The sequence below is a fragment of the Ranitomeya variabilis genome, chromosome 2 (genome assembly GCF_051348905.1).
Source record: "Ranitomeya variabilis isolate aRanVar5 chromosome 2, aRanVar5.hap1, whole genome shotgun sequence".
Lineage (NCBI taxonomy): Eukaryota > Metazoa > Chordata > Amphibia > Anura > Dendrobatidae > Ranitomeya > Ranitomeya variabilis.
The window spans coordinates 1,068,528,345-1,068,546,584 of record NC_135233.1 but is presented as its reverse complement, the minus strand read 5'-3'; the positions used below and the strand labels follow the sequence as shown (position 1 = coordinate 1,068,546,584).

Here is an 18,240-nt window from a genome sequence, read left to right as displayed (position 1 = left end):
GCGGTAGGTCCGCCCCTGATCCAGTCACTCACTCGCTCTTGTCTCCTGCATCTTAAAAACATCTCGAGAATCCAACTTTTTTTCACCTTTGAAGCTGCAAAACTATCGCTTTTGTGAAACTGTACTAATGCAACTCTCTTCTGATCGGTCTCCCTCTAACCAAACTTTCTCTTCTACAATCCATCCTGAATGCGGCAGCCAGGGTCACATTTTTGTCCAGTTGCTTCACCGATGCCTCCATCCTGTTCCAGTCATTGCACTGGTTACCCATTCGCTACAGAATCCAATATAAACTCATCTCTCTGACCCACAAAGCTCTTCACAGTTCTGCACCTCCCTATATCTCCTCTTCCATTTCTTTCTATCACCCACACCCATACTCTTCATTCTGCAACTGATCTAAGACTAACAACCTCCATAATCTGAACCTCTCACCTCCATCTCCAAGGCCTCTCTCGTGCTGCCCCAGTCTACTAGAACGCACTACCCCAAACGATCCGACTGATATCTAGTTCCAATGTTTTTAAGCCTGCTTTAAAAACCCACATGTTTAGATGTCTATCACTTCTCCTCACTAACCTTACTCTCCCCTCTTTTTAAATGTTAATCATAATCTGCTCCCTCCTATTCATCTGTCTCCACATCCTCCATGCACCCAATAGAACAGGGTAACTGCACTGCTGGTTTCACACTTGCGTTTTTGTAAGCTGCGTTTTAGCGCTAAAAAAACGCAAAAAAAGCATGCCTTTTTTCCTATACTTAACATTAAAAACGCATGCGTTTTTTCGCATGCGTTTTGACGCGTTGTCGGCAACGCATGCGTTTTTTGATGCGTGCGTTCATTTGCAGAAATGCAACCTGTAGTATTTTCTCGGAAAAAAAAGCGGCCAAAAAAGCCGCAGCCAGCTCACCAACCAGACCGTTGTAGACAGGGCACGGAGATTCGTCCTGACCTGGACGCCAAGCAGCAGCGAGTAGAAAAACGTGGTAACTCCAGCTCCGATAGAAACGGCACAAATCTTTATTCATCCAAAATTATTAAAAAAGGAGGATAATCCTTACATATGACGGACAATGGTGTACAAAGCAGAGGATAACGGCAACGCGTTTCGATCAGTAGATCTTACTCATGCCTATGACATATGCAAACTAAGAGATATACATATAGTATTATTCCTCCTATCACAGGATTGCAATTAGTCACATGTTTGATCTTAAGGTCCTGTTCAGACAAAATTTACCTGATTACATGATTGAACAGAAATAATAGAACATTCCTACTTATTGCATTACAATTACCGGCATCTCTAAGGTGTTCCGTGATTCTAGTTTTTAATTTTCTAGTTGTGCATCCTATGTATGAAATTTGGCATGCCTCACAGTCTATTTTGTAGACTACGTTTTTAGTATGGCAGTTAATAAAACTATTAATGTTATAGCTCTTATTTCTCTCCGAATTTTGAAATGTATTCCCAGGACGAGAGTGTGCGCACGTACTGCAAGCTGCAGTCCCGCACTTGAAAAAGCCCTTACACTCGAGCCAAGTGTTCGATTTAGATTTATGCATATATGTGCTAGGAGCAATGATGTCCCCAATTGTTTGGGCTCTTCTCGCCACTATATTCACTCCATCTTGTAAGATATTATTGAGCGTCTCATCTTCAAACAAAACAGGTAATCTTTTATTTATGATTTTTTTAATTTGATTATATTGTGGACTGAACTGCAAGCACACAAGGGAGGCGTTTTGGATATATAACCTTAATACCCGTTTCCCCGCAGGCTTAAATAAAAGAAATGAAATTTTATACCATTACTGCTGAATGCACACAGTTTTTTATGTATTTATATCTTATTTGTAAATATGTTGTTATAGGACCTTTCTGTTCAATCATGTAATCAGGTAAATTTTGTCTGAACAGGACCTTAAGATCAAACATGTGACTAATTGCAATCCTGTGATAGGAGGAATAATACTATATGTATATCTCTTAGTTTGCATATGTCATAGGCATGAGTAAGATCTACTGATCGAAACGCGTTGCCGTTATCCTCTGCTTTGTACACCATTGTCCGTCATATGTAAGGATTATCCTCCTTTTTTAATAATTTTGGATGAATAAAGATTTGTGCCGTTTCTATCGGAGCTGGAGTTACCACGTTTTTCTACTCGCTGTAGTATTTTCTAGCGGCGTTTTTTTGCGGCAAGAAAATGCATTGCTGTCTATGTAAACGCATGCGTTTTTATAGAAAAAACCCAGAAAACAGACTGAAAAGCCACCCACCACCATCAAGGTGATAAAGGGATCCAAACCCTAACCCTAACTCTACCCCTAACCTCACCCCTAACCGTTTAATGAACATTTTCTGACAGTCATAGTGCCACGTATTTAAGTGCCACGTATTTAAGTGCCACGTATCACTTATTTCAGTGCCACGTATTTCAGTGCCACGTATTTCAGTGCCACGTATCACGTATTTCAGTGCCACGTATTTCAGTGCCACGTATCACGTATTTCAGTGCCACGTATCACTTATTTCAGTGCCACGTATTTCAGTGCCACGTATTTCAGTGCCACGTATCACGTATTTCAGTGCCACGTATCACGTATTTCAGTGCCACATATTTAAGTGCCACGTATTTCAGTGCCACGTACCACGTATTCAGTGCCACGTACCACGTATTTCAGTGCCACGTATTTCAGTGCCACGCATTTCAGTGCCACATATTTAAGTGCCACGTATTTCAGTGCCACGTACCACGTATTTCAGTGCCACGTATTTCAGTGCCACATATTTAAGTGCCACGTATTTCAGTGCCACGTATTTCAGTGCCACGTACCACGTATTTCAGTGCCACGTATTTAAGTGCCACATATTTAAGTGCCACGTATTTAAGTGCCACGTATTTCAGTGCCACGTATTTCAGTGCCACGTATTTCAGTGCCACGTATTTCAGTGCCACATATTTAAGTGCCACGTATTTCAGTGCCACGTACCACGTATATCAGTTCCACATATTTCAGTGCCGCGTATTTCAGTGCCACGTATTTCAGTGCCACGTATTTCAGTGCCACGTATTTCAGTTACGTTTAGGGGTTAGGGGTAGGGTTAGGGTGACCAGGACATTCTTCTAATAAAAAGCTACCCCTAACCCTAGCTAATTCTACTATTAGTGGATTTTCTAGTTGATTTTTTCATGGAAAAAAAACAAACAAAAAAAACCGCATGCGTCTAAAAAACGCGGCGTTTTGCCGCGATTACATGCGTTTTTTCAACACATGCGTTTTTTCAAAAACGCATGCAGATCAAAACGCAAGTGTGAAACCAGCCTGATCCTGGTTGATGTTCAGATCCTGCAGCCTAATATGAAAACCCTTATTATGACAATGATGGCTGGACCACAACACCATGTTCTACCTTTTATGTCCCCATATTTCATTGAAGACTGTAAGCTTGCGAGCAGGACCCTCACTCCTCCTGTAACTGCTGAGATGTGTCACATTATATTTGTTTTATTGTCTGTACAAGTCCCCGCTTAATTGTAAAGTGCTGCGGAATATGTTGGCGCTATAGAAATAAAATTATTATAAATTATTATTATTATTATTACGGTATATGGGCTTTTATGACTGAACATAAGCCCACGCTAAATCTTTTCAAGACAATCCAATCTATAAAATTTAATAATGTAATAACTTACCTTTCTTTCTGTGATGCAAGTTAGAAGTATAAAGAAGCCCTGCAAAAATACATACAGATTAAACTATAACAGATGTATAAAATAATATAGTTAAAGCTCGGTTTACATCTGCATTGGATGTAAGTGAGAAACCGATGGTCCTCTAGAAATAAGACATTGGAGTCTGTCTGATGGTAGACATCATGTTATAGATCCGATACTGTGTTGTGATTTCCTTTATAAATAGAAACCATGATACAGATGTGAATAGAGGCCTAATAGAAAACAGAAAAAAATATGCTGCAGTACCAGACTAAACACAGCTAGTAGACAACAAGAGAACTGGGGAAAGAAGTCATACAATCCATTAAGGTCTTCCTTTCAATGCTAGGGAGATATATGCTCCTCAACAATGAAACTGTAACACCAAGAAATAAAGGTTGTGGAATGATGGAAATCACAAGGTGGATAGACATATTACTGATATGCTACTGATGAAAAAATGCAAACAAAGTTTTGAAAACTTCTCGATTTATTCAGTCTGGAGTATGAGCCACATGCAGAAATCCCGGCACTTACAGCCGATGCTGCTATTAATTAGGTTAATAATGGTTGTCTAAGGAATGCATCACTGCTCTGAATGTAATTGGGCAAATCATAAAGATCCACTACTGGCAGCACCATGCGTAATCACTGACCAATGTGCTTGATAGTAGACAAGTCTGGAGATGCTGCAGGCAATGGCATTACATTTAGGTCATGTAGGCTGCTCTCAGCATCACGAACATGATGCGGCCTGGCTTTCTTGTATTGAAAAATTGCTCCTGGGACATTTTTATGAAATGGTCATACCCTGGTTACACAACCAAATCAGTGTACCTGTAGTGAAGATGAATGAAGACTAGAAAGATCCAACTATCGTACATTATTCCACTCCACACCATAATCCCAGGGTTTAACCTGTGTGATGTTCCGTTGTGAAAGCCTCTTCCTGGCATTTCACAAGTGGTCTCCAGACTTGTCTCCTGCTATCATTGATGAGACTCATCACGGAAGAGGATAGACCTCCATTCCCATCATTCTCTGCACCATGATAGCCTTTAAGAGCGGTGGCATGAGGTCAATGTAATACCTCTGGCCGGATGTCTGGCTTGTAGCCCAATGTGGTGCAAACTCCTTATGCTTTCTGATGGTTTGTGTAGATATGGTATAATGCCTTAAGCTTGACTTTCAATTTCACTTGCGCTACAGAATCATGGAACCTGAGGTTTTGAGTTGTCTTCCATTGAGGACATCGGAGACGTCTTTGGTCGGTGCTTACACAGGAGCTGCCAGCAGTGGATCTTGATGATTTGCCCAATTGCATTCAGCACGCGTCATGAATGTGCTGCATTCTGCTGAGACCTGTGGTACATCTGCAGCGCCCCAGAGTCCTGGTCGTTGCAGTAATGTCGCTCTGCCACTAAGGGGAGTGATGTTACGTCTGATTGCACTAAAGGAGTTTCTCTGACCAGGTAACACTCACACTACACTTCACACTCCGGCCACCAGGGGGGGTGGTTCTATCTAGTAGGCCACTCCTCACACTCTGGTAAAACTGGGGGTTGGACAGGAAGACAGGGAGAGAAGTAACTGGGAAGAGCTAGTGAGAGGACCTGTCAGGGATGGGATCCTGGCAGACTCCTAAGAGCAGAACTAACCAGTGAACAACGGGAATACAGAAAAGAGGCATTAGGACCAGAAGGAGTCGTGCTGTTAGACCGAGGCAACATCCTTCTGAGGCGCAAACAGTCGGTGGCCGGAACGCCGAGCAAGTAAGAGACTCTAAGTACTACTGCAAACCACGGCCGGACAGTCAGTCATAGGTTGGCTGTCTCACACAAATCACCTAAGCAGACAACGGAGGCAGCTGTGGGAGAGGGGCGACTCTAGGGTCCCGGAAGAACTCCAGGCCTACCCCGTCATACGGGGGCGTCCTACCATATCATCTGGGGGACGGAGAGAACGAACATCAGAGACAGACAGACTCAGTTGTGAGGACTATCCCGGGAGCTCAGCAGGGAAGGACTACAACACACAGCGCTAGAAGGTAGACACTGATTCCCACCTGTAAAGAGAACTCCTGATGTGCCTTTGGACCGGCCGGTCTCTGACAGCCCTGTTGACAGCGCTATGGACTGAGGATTCTTAAACCTTCAGTAAAGAGGTAAAGAGACTGCAACCTGGTGTCCTCGTTATTTACTACGACCTACACTGCACCGCAATATCACCACCATTTACCACCACCTTTCACTGGACGCCCCTCAGCAGGGTCACGGACCGGGTCTAGCCACCATGACAACCCCAGAACAGAGACTCAGAGGCCCGGTACCGGGTACCCCTCGGCCCTGCGGCAGTGGGGGCGCTCCATTTTTGGCGTCACGAACAGGATTTACTTAAGCCTGAAGAATCAGGTCATGTGTGCATTGGAACTGTGATTTATTGTGCTTGGACTGTAACTTATTGCGAAGACTGTGCGTTGACAATTGCCGCCAGGAGTTCCCGCCACGATTCGCCATCGCAGTGTGCGGAGGGAGGAGCCTCAGCTTCGTGGGCGGGACCGGCCAAAAAGAAGCGCGGAACGAGAAAGCGCGGTAACGTGCCGATCCCGGAAGAGGAACTCCGATCTCCTGCAGGTTAGTGGAGGAAGGGCCAGCCATGTCCGAGTCGGGAGGAGCGGAGGAAGAGGCCGCAGCCGGGGACGCAGGGGCACCTCCGGGCCCCGCAGCGGGCGAAGCCGCGGCCCTAATACAACCACCGGTTGCCGCCGAACCCGCTGTTCCCCTCAGCCAATCAGACGCTGCCGCTAACACAAAAGCCATAATGCCCTTCTCTATGCCGTACCTGCCCGGACCGGCCTGGCTCCCACGATACTCTGAGGAGTCGCATACATTCACTGACTTTAAGGAAGGGCTCTGCAGCCTGCTCGAGTTCTATCCCCTGACAGAGCCTCAGAAGGTTCATATGATAACCGGCCAACTCTTTGGGGCGGCTCTGAGAGAATTGAAGTCCTGGCCCACCGAGGATAAGGGAACTGCACAGCAGATTTTTGCAAAGCTTAAAGCCACCTTCGATACTCGCACTGCTACAGAAATTAAACTGACTTTCTATGGATGCAAACAGAGACCGCAGGATAGCTTACGGGACTATGCCCTTAATCTCCAGGAGGCGATGCGGGCCATTAAGCAGAGTGACCCCGGCAGCATGCAGGATGAGGATAAACTCCTGAAGGAGCGGTTCATTGAGGGGCTCCTGTGCAGTCACCAGCGGGGCCAATTGCACTTCCTGGCCATGCAAAATCCAGACTTGACTTTTGTGCAATTCAAAGATAAAGCTATCCAGGCATTGCAGGAGCGACAGCCCAGCCGTGCAGCACCTCCCCGGCGTCCCGCTCTCACATACCACCAGGAGGTGGCGTCGGATGCCCCAGTCGCCGCCGAGGCCGATGCCCAGAGCCTAGAGGACGACTCCCCTGCAGGACTTCGCCTCCAGATGCAGGAGCTAACCAAGAGCGTTGCTGCCCTGGCCCGGACGGTGCAGTCCCTACAGGAGGCCCCCAAGGAGAAGATCCAGTTGGCCTCCAGACCAGAGGATGTCCCTTGGATGCGACAGAGGAGGACTCCGCCGACCAGAGGCCGGAACGACGATCGCTTCTGTAGCGCCCCCACTGCCGCAGGGCCGAGGGGTACCCGGTACCGGGCCTCTGAGTCTCTGCTCTGGGGTTGTCACGGTGGCTAGGCCCGGTCCGTGACCCTGCTGGTAGGGAGGCGACGTACAGTGAATGATAGATACGGATGGTGGTGGTGATGCAGTGTAGTGCCGGACGCAGCGAAATAACGAGGACACCAGGTTGCAGTCTCTTTACCTCTTTACTGAAGATCTCTGGGTCCTCAGTCTGGATTCCGGATCACCAGGCTGCGCAAGTCCGGCCGGTCCAATGGCACCTCCAGAGTTCTCTTTGCAGGGGGAAATCTGTGCCTTCCTGCTAGCGCTATGTGTTGCGGTCCTTCCCTGCTGTGCTTACGGAAAGTCCCCACAACTGTTGTGTCTGTTTCTCAAGTTCCCTCACAACTCGATTAGATGATGTCCTGCTAATCTTCCGTCCCTCCCTGATGTTGCGGTTAGGACGGCACCCATATGACGGGTAGGCTCGGAGCTCTTCCGGGACCCTAGAGTCGCCCCTCTCCACAAGTTGCCCCCTATGTCTTTTTAGGTGAGACAGCCCGCCTATGACTGACTGTCCTGCCGTTGGTTTGCAGTATTGCTTGAAGCTAGGTTTATAAATATTTCCTCGGCGTTCCGGCCGCCGGTTGTGCGCCTCAGTAGGATGTTGCCTCGGTCTCACAGCACGACTCCTACTGGTATTCTCCTCGTTGCTTTGATCTCGTTTCTCACTCAGCACAATCTATCTCGCTTCAAATCCTTCCTTGGGCACCGCCGCTATACTGAGCAGGCACGGTCCTGTTACGTTCTCTCCAATTGCCAGGCCTCTGTCAGGATCCCACCCCTGACAGAGACCCTACCGAATCTTTCCCCACAACACCCTCTGCCACAAGGTGTTGCCTGGTTCCAACCCAGTCAGCTCTCTCTCTAACTTCCTGCCTGACCCCCAGTTTTACCAGTATGTGAGGAGTGGCCTAATGAATAGAACCCTTAGCTCCCCCTGGAGGCCCGGCTGTGAAATGTATTGGTGTCTGTGATACCTGGTCAGAAGAACTCCTTCAGTGCCATCAGACGTACCATAGCTCCCCTTAGTGGCGGAGCCACAGTACTGCGACGACCAGGACTCTGGGGCGCTGCACTTCCACCAGGACGGACGACCCATCTGCCGCCGCTGTCACCAGGTGGGCCACCTTGCAAGGTACTGTCCTTTAAACGAGCAACCCCTGGGGCAAAGGGCCAACCCCCAGGAGTAGGACGGTCAGCCCCGCAGCATTGGAGAACCAAGTACATTGGAGGACGACCAGTTCTCCCTGTAGTGGTTGATGGAATCCCCTTGAACGCTTTGCTGGACACCGGTTCTCAGGTGACGACTATACCTTACGTGCTTTATAAACGGTATTGGGAGGACACCGATATTACTCGTGGCCCTGACGATGATTTCAGCATAATAGCCAGTAATGGTCAGCCATTGCCACAAGTGGGGTATAAGGAGGTCACCATCAAGATGGGGCGGGTGGAATTGAAAGCCGAAGGGATTGTGATTGTTGATATTGATCGTCGAGAATGTAATCCCATGATGACTCTTGGTACTAATGTTATAGAAAATTGTCTTGCAGAAGTTATTGTTTTGTTGCAACAGGTGGCAGAAACCGCTGGCCACAGTGAGCAACGTGCCCTGCAGAAGGAAATCAGAGCTCTGATGCAGAGACAGCAGGTAGAGCTGACTGGTGGTGAGATTGGTCGTGTCACCGTGAGTGATTCAAACCCCATCGCGATACCCCCCAGGAGTGAAATGTTAATATGGTGTCGGGCAGCCATAGGCCTCAGGGGAAAGGACTACCAGGCCTTGGTAGAACCCGTATATTCAGACAATAGGCCTACTATTCTGACAGCCCGGGGGGTGGTCGACGTTCGCCAGGGGAGAGTGCCCGTACGTGTCCTCAATTGTGGGGAGGAAGAGGTTCACCTCACCAAGTATGCCACGCTCGCCAAATTGTTCACTGTTAATAATAGTGTGATACAGACACCTGAACCCTTGGTCCCGTCAAACGTGGCGGAGGACAACGGTTCTGCAGAGCACTCGAAAGATTGGTGTCGGGAATTGCATGTGGGCACTGACTCTACCCCATCCCATCAAAAACAGGGGGCCTACAGGGTGGTACACGAGTACGAGCAGGTATTCAGCAAACACCCCTTAGATTTTGGGCAGGTGAAAGGGATCCAACATCATATCCCCACGGGAGATCACCGACCCATAAAAGAGAGATATCGCCCTGTACCCCCAGCTCATTACCAGTGTGCCAAGGACATGTTGCGGGAAATGAAGGAGGCTGGGGTGGTGAGAGACAGCTGTAGCCCCTGGGCAGCTCCCTTAGTCCTTGTTAAAAAGAAAGATGGTACAATGAGGATGTGTGTTGATTACAGGCAGTTGAATCGCATTACACATAAGGACGCATACACACTGCCCAGGATAGAGGAGTCTCTGGCTGCCTTAAAATCTGCTAACTACTTCTCTACCTTAGATCTCACCAGTGGGTACTGGCAGGTTCCTGTAGCGGAGGCGGACAAAGAGAAGATGGCCTTCACGACCCCAATGGGTCTCTGCGAATTCAATTACATGCCTTTCGGATTGTGCAATGCTCCCGGGACGTTCCAGAGGACGATGGAGTGCTGCCTGGGACACATGAACTTCGAAACCGTGCTGCTGTATTTGGATGATGTCATTGTCTTCTCTAAGACCTACGAAGACCATCTGAAGCACCTGGCCGAGGTGTTTGAAGCCCTGTCCAACTTCAGCTTAAAGGTGAAACCGTCCAAGTGTCATCTGCTGAAACCTAAAGTGCAGTACCTGGGCCATGTGGTGAGCGCTGAGGGAGTGGCCCCAGACCCCGACAAGGTCACGGTGATCAAGGACTGGCCAAGGCCCAGTGACCTTCACGAAGTCCGGCAGTTCCTCGGGCTGGTAGGCTATTACCGGAGGTTCATTAAGGACTTTACTAAGAAGGCCTCACCCTTGCAAAACCTGTTGGTGGGCCAACCAAAGAAGACCAAGGGGAGGAACACCCCCTTTGATTGGAACGAGGAGCTGGAGGAATCCTTCGCTTGTTTGAAGTCGGCACTGACGGGAGAAGAGGTACTGGCTTACCCCGAATACGACCAACCGTTTGTGCTGTACACAGATGCCAGCAATGTGGGATTGGGAGCCGTGCTGTCCCAGGTCCAGAAAGGCAAAGAAAGGGTGATCGCTTACGCCAGCAGGAAACTCCGTCCCACGGAAAGAAACCCTGACAACTACAGTTCCTTTAAGCTGGAATTCCTTGCCATCATCTGGGCAGTAACAGAGAGGTTCAAACACTACCTGGCCTCCGCGAAATTCACCGTCTTCACGGATAACAATCCGCTAACGCATCTGGATACTGCCAAACTCGGGGCCTTGGAACAGTGGTGGATGGCCCGGCTGTCTAACTACGATTTCACCATCAAGTACCGGGCAGGACACAAGAATGCCAATGCCGATGCCTTGTCCCGAATGCCCAATTTGCCAGAAACGGGAGAAGACCCGGAGGCACTTGAAGAGGTGGAGCTACCTGCATTCCATCGCCCAAAAGCCACTCAGAACTCTCATCATGTGAAGAACAGGCGCAGGAACCAACCGGATGCCACGCTGAATCCCCTGCCCCATCACGGGTGGGCAGAAACCCAGGATGGTGACCCCGCGGTCCGTCGGGTGAAAGAGCTCTTGACGCAGGCAGGGTTGCATCCCGGCCCAGATGATCCACAGGAAACCCAACAGCTGTGGAAGGGGAGAAGCAAACTGTTTATCCATGATGGCAAGCTGTGCAGGAGGAGCATCGACCCACGTACTCATGAATTGGTGTGGCAGATAGTGGTGCCAATGCGAGATGCGCCCATGGTTCTGGGAGCCTACCACGATGGAGCCGGACACTTCGGATGGAGGAAGCTAGAGAGGCTACTCCGAGGGAGGTTCTATTGGATTGGCATGAAGAGAGCCATTGAGAAGTGGTGTCGGGAGTGCGGTCCATGTAACCTACGCAGGAAGGACCGTGGCAGCCAACGGGCTCCCCTGCAGCCTATCATCACCAAACGGCCGCTCGAACTGGTCGCGCTGGATCATGTGAAGTTGACACCTAGCCGGTCAGGCTATATCTACGCTCTTACCATCGTAGATCACTACTCCAGATTTTTGGTGGTTGTACCTGTCAAGGATCTAATGGCCAGGACTGCCGCCAAGGCCTTCCAGCAGTACTTTTGTAGGCCCCATGCCTACCCGGAGAAGGTACTGACCGATCAGGGACCAGCATTCGAAGCAGAAGTGTTCCAAGAGTTCTGCCAACTGTACGGGTGTAAGAAGATCCGAACCACGCCGTACCATCCTCAAACCAATGGGATGTGCGAAAAGATGAACCAGGTGGTGATCGACTTATTGAAGACCTTGCCCGTAGAGGAACGGAACCTGTGGCCGACAAAATTGCCTGACTTGGTGGATATCTACAATCACATCCCAGTAAATTCCACCAACTGTACTCCAGCGTACCTAATGAGGGGAAGGCCTAGCCAGTTACCCGTTGATCTGGACATGGGGGTCCTAGTCCCCGAAGATACCTCGCCGGATGCAGATTGGGATACAGAAAGGCAGCGAAGGTACCGCAAAGTACAGGAGTGCGTGGAAAGAAGTCTCGCCCAGGCTAGGCAAAAACAAGAAAGGGACTACAACCAGCACGCTCCTGCCATTCCCCTGTCACCTGGTGAGCAAGTACTTAAATGAAAGAGGAGACTACACAAGCTCGATGACCAATGGGAAGCGGAACCGTATACCATCCTGCCATCCGATTTCGATAACACGAAAGTCTGTCTCATCAGCAAGGACAGAGGGGAGACCTCGACAGCGGTATCCAGGGATCACCTTAAGGTCTGCCCTGATAAGTTGAGAGAGAGGGACACGGCCCCAGGAATCTCCCCGCCGGTGGAAAAGGAGAAGATGATCCATACCGTCCTTGGTGACTTTCCCCAGTCCTGGACTCAGATAAATCAGGCCATCGTGGTACCTGTTCTAATGTTTCAACAGCCGGACCCACCAGAAGCAATGGTGGTACCAGATCATCCGGCCCCGCAACCTCAACAAGCCCTACCTGAAGATGCCATGCCAACCGTTGAACCGGCAAATCCTCCCTCTGCTATCAGTGAATCTGCTGTACCCACTGTTGATAGCAGTAGCTCTGAGAGCCCCAACCTGCCAGTGCTACCCAGACTCACTAGAAGTGTAGCTAGAAGACAGTGCACTACACCAGCGGTAGCAAGCATAGCGGGCCCTGTTAGGCCAATAGCAACCCCTGCGCTGCGAAGGTCCACACGCAGCACTCAGAACCAAACTCCCCTCCGCTACAAAACTTGGAGGTATTAATAAGGGCTGCTATTTAATTAAAAATGTTTGTGTGCATATCTTTTGTTACAGGTTTTAAAATGGACAATAGAGTAATGGACGGTGAATTGCTCAAAAACTTTCAAAAGGGGGACCCCTTTGTTTACCCGGGGTCCCCGCTGTTTCAACCACTGAACTGAGAGTCATAAACTGTGCATGACCTCACTTTCGCAACATTCAAGAGTCCTCACCTCCCATAAAGGGAAGCACTGTTATGTTTAATTGTTTATGCTATTTCAAAATTTTGTGTGTTTTCTGTTAACATGTATTGTTGTTCTTGTTTTCCCAGTCCGGGAGTACTGGATTTAACCGGGGGGGAGTGCAGCGCCCCAGAGTCCTGGTCGTTGCAGTAATGTCGCTCTGCCACTAAGGGGAGTGATGTTATGTCTGATTGCACTAAAGGAGTTTCATCGGAGACGTCTTTGGTCGGTGCTTACACAGGAGCTGCCAGCAGTGGATCTTGATGATTTGCCCAATTGCATTCAGCACGCGTCATGAATGTGCTGCATTCTGCTGAGACCTGTGGTACATCTGCAGCGCCCCAGAGTCCTGGTCGTTGCAGTAATGTCGCTCTGCCACTAAGGGGAGTGATGTTACGTCTGATTGCACTAAAGGAGTTTCTCTGACCAGGTAACACTCACACTACACTTCACACTCCGGCCACCAGGGGGGGTGGTTCTATCTAGTAGGCCACTCCTCACACTCTGGTAAAACTGGGGGTTGGACAGGAAGACAGGGAGAGAAGTAACTGGGAAGAGCTAGTGAGAGGACCTGTCGGATGGGATCCTGGCAGACTCCTAAGAGCAGAACTAACCAGTGAACAACGGGAAGTCAGAAAAGAGGCATTAGGACCAGAAGGAGTCATGCTGTTAGACCGAGGCAACATCCTTCTGAGGCACAAACAGTTGGTGGCCGGAACGCCGAGCAAGTAAGAGACTCTAAGTACTACTGCAAACCACGGCCGGACAGCCAATTATAGGTTGGCTGTCTCACACAAATCACCTAAGCAGACAACGGAGGCAGCTGTGGGAGAGGGGCGACTCTAGGGTCCCGGAAGAACTCCAGGCCTACCCCGTCATACGGGGGCGTCCTACCATATCATCTGGGGGACGGAGAGAACGAACATCAGAGACAGACAGACTCAGTTGTGAGGACTATCCCGGGAGCTCAGCAGGGAAGGACTACAACATACAGCGCTAGAAGGTAGACACTGATTCCCACCTGTAAAGAGAACTCCTGATGTGCCTTTGGACCGGCCGGTCTCTGACAGCCCTGTTGACAGCGCTCTGGACTGAGGATTCTTAAACCTTCAGTAAAGAGGTAAAGAGACTGCAACCTGGTGTCCTCGTTATTTACTACGACCTACACTGCACCGCAATATCACCACCATTTACCACCACCTTTCACTGGACGCCCCTCAGCAGGGTCACGGACCGGGTCTAGCCACCGTGACAACCCCAGAACAGAGACTCAGAGGCCCGGTACCGGGTACCCCTCGGCAGTGGGGGCGCTCCACATCTACGATTAGAAGATCGCCGCGAATAGCTGAGCATAGGCCTTCTTTATATTTACACAGCCATTTATGAGTTTAGAGTTCCTCGTGGTCTATCTGCTTTGCTGCGTATTGGAACCACACTCTTCCATTAAATAAACCTGTGTCTGGCTTCCCTCCATGCGAGCAATAAAATCTTCATTTTGTTCCTGGCTTCATTGGAGGAAATGTTCTGGAGAGTCACTCTTGTTGTCTTGAGATTGTTGCATGTTGTTTGTTTATATGAATACCTTCCCCTTCTGACATTCTACCCTGTTGCTTTTCTGTTTCTTTACTGTGTACCCATTTTCCCTTTGTATTTTATCCTGTGTGTCTGTTGTTTGATTGTGAATTGGTTTCCCCCTGTCTGTCCAGCTGGTGTTACCCTTTTACTCCTGTCCCTTTCCTCCCTGGGGGGAGGGTGAGAGCTGCGTAGGATTTTGTAGGAGTGTTGGAGTGGGCTGACAGCAAACCCTGTATAACACCCTGGCCTCCACTCACAATACAGTAATGTTCTTCCTTGTGCATACAGTCCAGCTCAACTTTAACAACAACAGCTTTACTTGGTTTGGTACGCAGCATATTCACATTTTTTCCAGCATCAACATCAGGTTTCACAATGTGTAACTCCTCTTCTGTCCCTGTCCTTCTCTCTCTGTCGCCAAGCTCGCTTCCGGGACGGACCATACCTTTCGATCCCTCAGCGTCCTCTCTGCTCAGCCTTACTCCGTTTGGGGACACCCTCAACCGTTTTGCACTGGTTCTGAAGGTGTTAGCCCACACAATAAGCTGCCACATGATGAGCGACCTGCTCGTACTGCTTAGCCTTTTCTAGCAACGGCAGTCCCACTAATACTGCACCACTAGCACCGTTGCTGTTGCTCCTTCTGTTGAGGTCCTGGCCAGGGATGCTATATGGCTGGGCCTTATACTTCTCCAATGTTTGCGTGGCACGGTGTTGCCCAGAGTTAGTTAGCCAGAGTGAGCTACACGGGTGCCCTGGCCCAACTCAGATCTACAAGGAAGGCTTTCCTGCCTTATGCACTGTGCCCCTCCTATTTAACTACCACAATGCTACAACTACACCTATGGTGTAACCCATCATGTGGCTAACTTTGGGTACTACACTCACCGTACCAGTACAATGGTATAACATAAATATATATATTACACAGACATACAATGTATATACATTCGGCAGCAATAAATACAACCGGGATGTCTCTTAAAGGGAACCTGTCAGCAGACTTTGCCGCTATAAGGTGTGGCCACTGCCTTTCAGGGCTTATCTACAGCATTCTATAATTCTGTAGATAAGACCCCAGTCCGACCTGCAAGTGAAGAAAAATAAGTTATATTATACTCGCCCGGGGGGGTTCTGGTCCGACAGGTGTCGCAGGTCCAGTTCCGGGGCCTCCCATCTTCTTGCGATGCTGCCCTCCCGCTTTTTCATTGCTCCCCAGCATCGCTGCTCCTGCGCAGGCGTTCTTCTCTGCCCTGTTGAGGGCAGCATAAAGTACTGCAGTGTGCAGGCATCGGGAAAGGTAGAGTGGCCCAGCGTCTGCGTACTGCAGTACTTTACTCTGCTCTCAACAGGGCAGAGAAGTATGCCTGCACAGGAGCGCGATGCCGGGGAGCGATGAAGAAGCAGGAGGGCGGCGGTGCAAGATGATGGGAGGCTCCAGACCCGTACCTGCGACACCCGGACCGCACAGGACCGGCTCCCGGGTGAGTATAATGAGTTTCCGGGTGTGATCATTATCAGAAGTTTATCTGAAACTTCTCAACCATTGTCAAACCACTCACGAACATAACCAAAAGGGTACAGATTTCTCTGTCTGGTCTGACCAGGCATTTAGTGCTCTAAAAAAAAGTTTTTCCTCAGCTCCAGTGCTCATTCAGCCCGATGTTTCATAGCAGTTTGTTGTGAAGGAGGGAGTTAGGGTCATCTTATCACAGGAATCATCTCCTGGGAAATGGTGCTGGTGCTTATTTTTCTCAAAGAAACTGTCACCAGCCGAAATAAATTATGACATAAGTAATAGAGAACTTTTGGCCATTTAGTTGGCCTCTGAGGAGTGGAGTCATTTTATGGAGGGGGCAACTCTCCCTGTCATGGTAATTACTGACCATAAAAATTTGTTATATTTAGAATCTGCAAAACGTCTCGCTCCGAGACAAGCGAGATGGTCTTTAATGTTTTTACTAGGTTAATTTTCTACGTTAGTTATCCTCCTGGGGTTAAAAATGAAAAGGCTAATGCCTTGTCCCAAAGTTTCCCTGGGGGAGGTAGTATTCAGGATTCTGCAAGAGGGAGTGGTTATTTCTGCCATATGTTCAGATCTTGAGGGTGAGGTATTGAAGGCTAAGGGGGATACTCCTGGTTCCTGTCCATCAGGGAAATTATTTGTGCCATTACATTTACATTTAAAAATGTTAGGAGAACATCATCACTCAGTTCTTTCGGGTCACCCAGGTACTGTGGATCTTGTTTCTCATCATTTCTGGTGGCCTAGGCTGGGTCAGGATGTTATTACTTTTGTGTCTACCTGTAATACTTCTGCGCTTTCTAAGATCCTGTATACTCATCTGTCCGGATCTCCCTTACCTTTAGTTATACCTATTAGACCATGGACTCATTTATCCATGGATTTTATTACCGACCTTTCACCATCAGCAGGTAAAATGGTGATTTTAGTGGTGGTGGATATGTTTAGCAAAATGGCACATTTTCTTCTTTTACTGGATCTACCGAATGCTGAAATGTTGGCTCAAGTGTTTATCAGTGAGACTGAGAAGCTTCACGAGTTCCCTCCGATGTGGTCTCAGATTGGGGGACCCAGTTTGTCTCTAAATTTTGGAGGGCTTTTTGTTCTTGCATAGGAGTGCATCTATCCTTTTCCTCATCATTTTGTACTACTGTATATCGAACAGTCAGACCAAATGTATGAACCAAAGCCTTGAAACATACCTTAAATATTTAATTTTGGAGAATCAGGAGGATTGGTCATCATTTTTCCTAGGTGCACACAGATTTCACCTGCAGTTCTGTACTTTTTAGTAGGCAAGAGGCTTCCGGGATTCCTGGGAAGAACATTTCTCTTCGTCACTCTCTGGCAAGGTGTACAGGAAAACTTGAAGGTGATAGGAGATAGATATGGAGCGCCCCCACGTAAGGGCAATGGGGTACTCGGTACCGGGTCCTTCGGTTTGGGGGATGTCACGGTGGCCGACCCGGTCCATGGCCCTTTGAGGGACATCCAATAAAGAAAAGAGTTTTTATGGTTTTGAGAAAAGGTCTTTAAAGGGGTAGTTCGGTCAGGGTGACCGATGCTGCTTAGCGGTCCGCTGGGGTGATGTAATGGCAGCTAGATGGTATACCTTCCCACAGGTGAAGTGTATCCCCAGGGCTTCCCAGAGTGTAGATAGTGGATGGTGAGAGGCGCAGTGAATAATGAGGACACAAGGTTGCAGTCTCTTTACCTTTACCGAAGGCTTCCGTGTCCACAGTCCAAGGTACAGACCACAGGGTAGGCAGAGTCTGGCCGGTCTGAAGGCAAATCCAGAGTCCCCTTATCCAGGTGGAAATCAGTAGCCTTCCTCTAGCGCCTGTGTGTTGTAGTACCTCCCTGCTGAGCTTGTAAGGTCCTCACAACTGTTGTAGATGTTCTAGATGTTATGTCTTCCTCTCTGTCCCCCAGATGGTATGGATAGGACAAACCCGTATGACTGGTGGCCTGCGGCTTTTTACAGGGACCCTAGAGATGCCCCAGCCCCCACAAGTTGCCACCGTGCCTCCTGGGTGTAGGTCGAGCAGCCAACGTGGAATTAACTGTCCTGCCAGTCTCTGAAGCAAGACTTGGAGATGATTGCTCCCTTGGTATG

The 18,240-nt window shown here is 48.9% G+C and overlaps 1 protein-coding gene across 1 annotated transcript in view; it reads right to left on the bottom strand.

Annotated features, from left to right (window-relative positions):
• The window catches only part of LOC143810203 (adhesion G-protein coupled receptor F3-like), a 157,936-nt gene that overhangs the window by 16,459 nt on the left and 123,237 nt on the right, over positions 1-18,240 (bottom strand). The window contains exon 12 of the mRNA XM_077293074.1: positions 3,704-3,742. Within this exon, the coding sequence (XP_077149189.1) occupies positions 3,704-3,742 (39 nt within the window). The remainder of the gene's footprint in view (positions 1-3,703; positions 3,743-18,240) is intronic.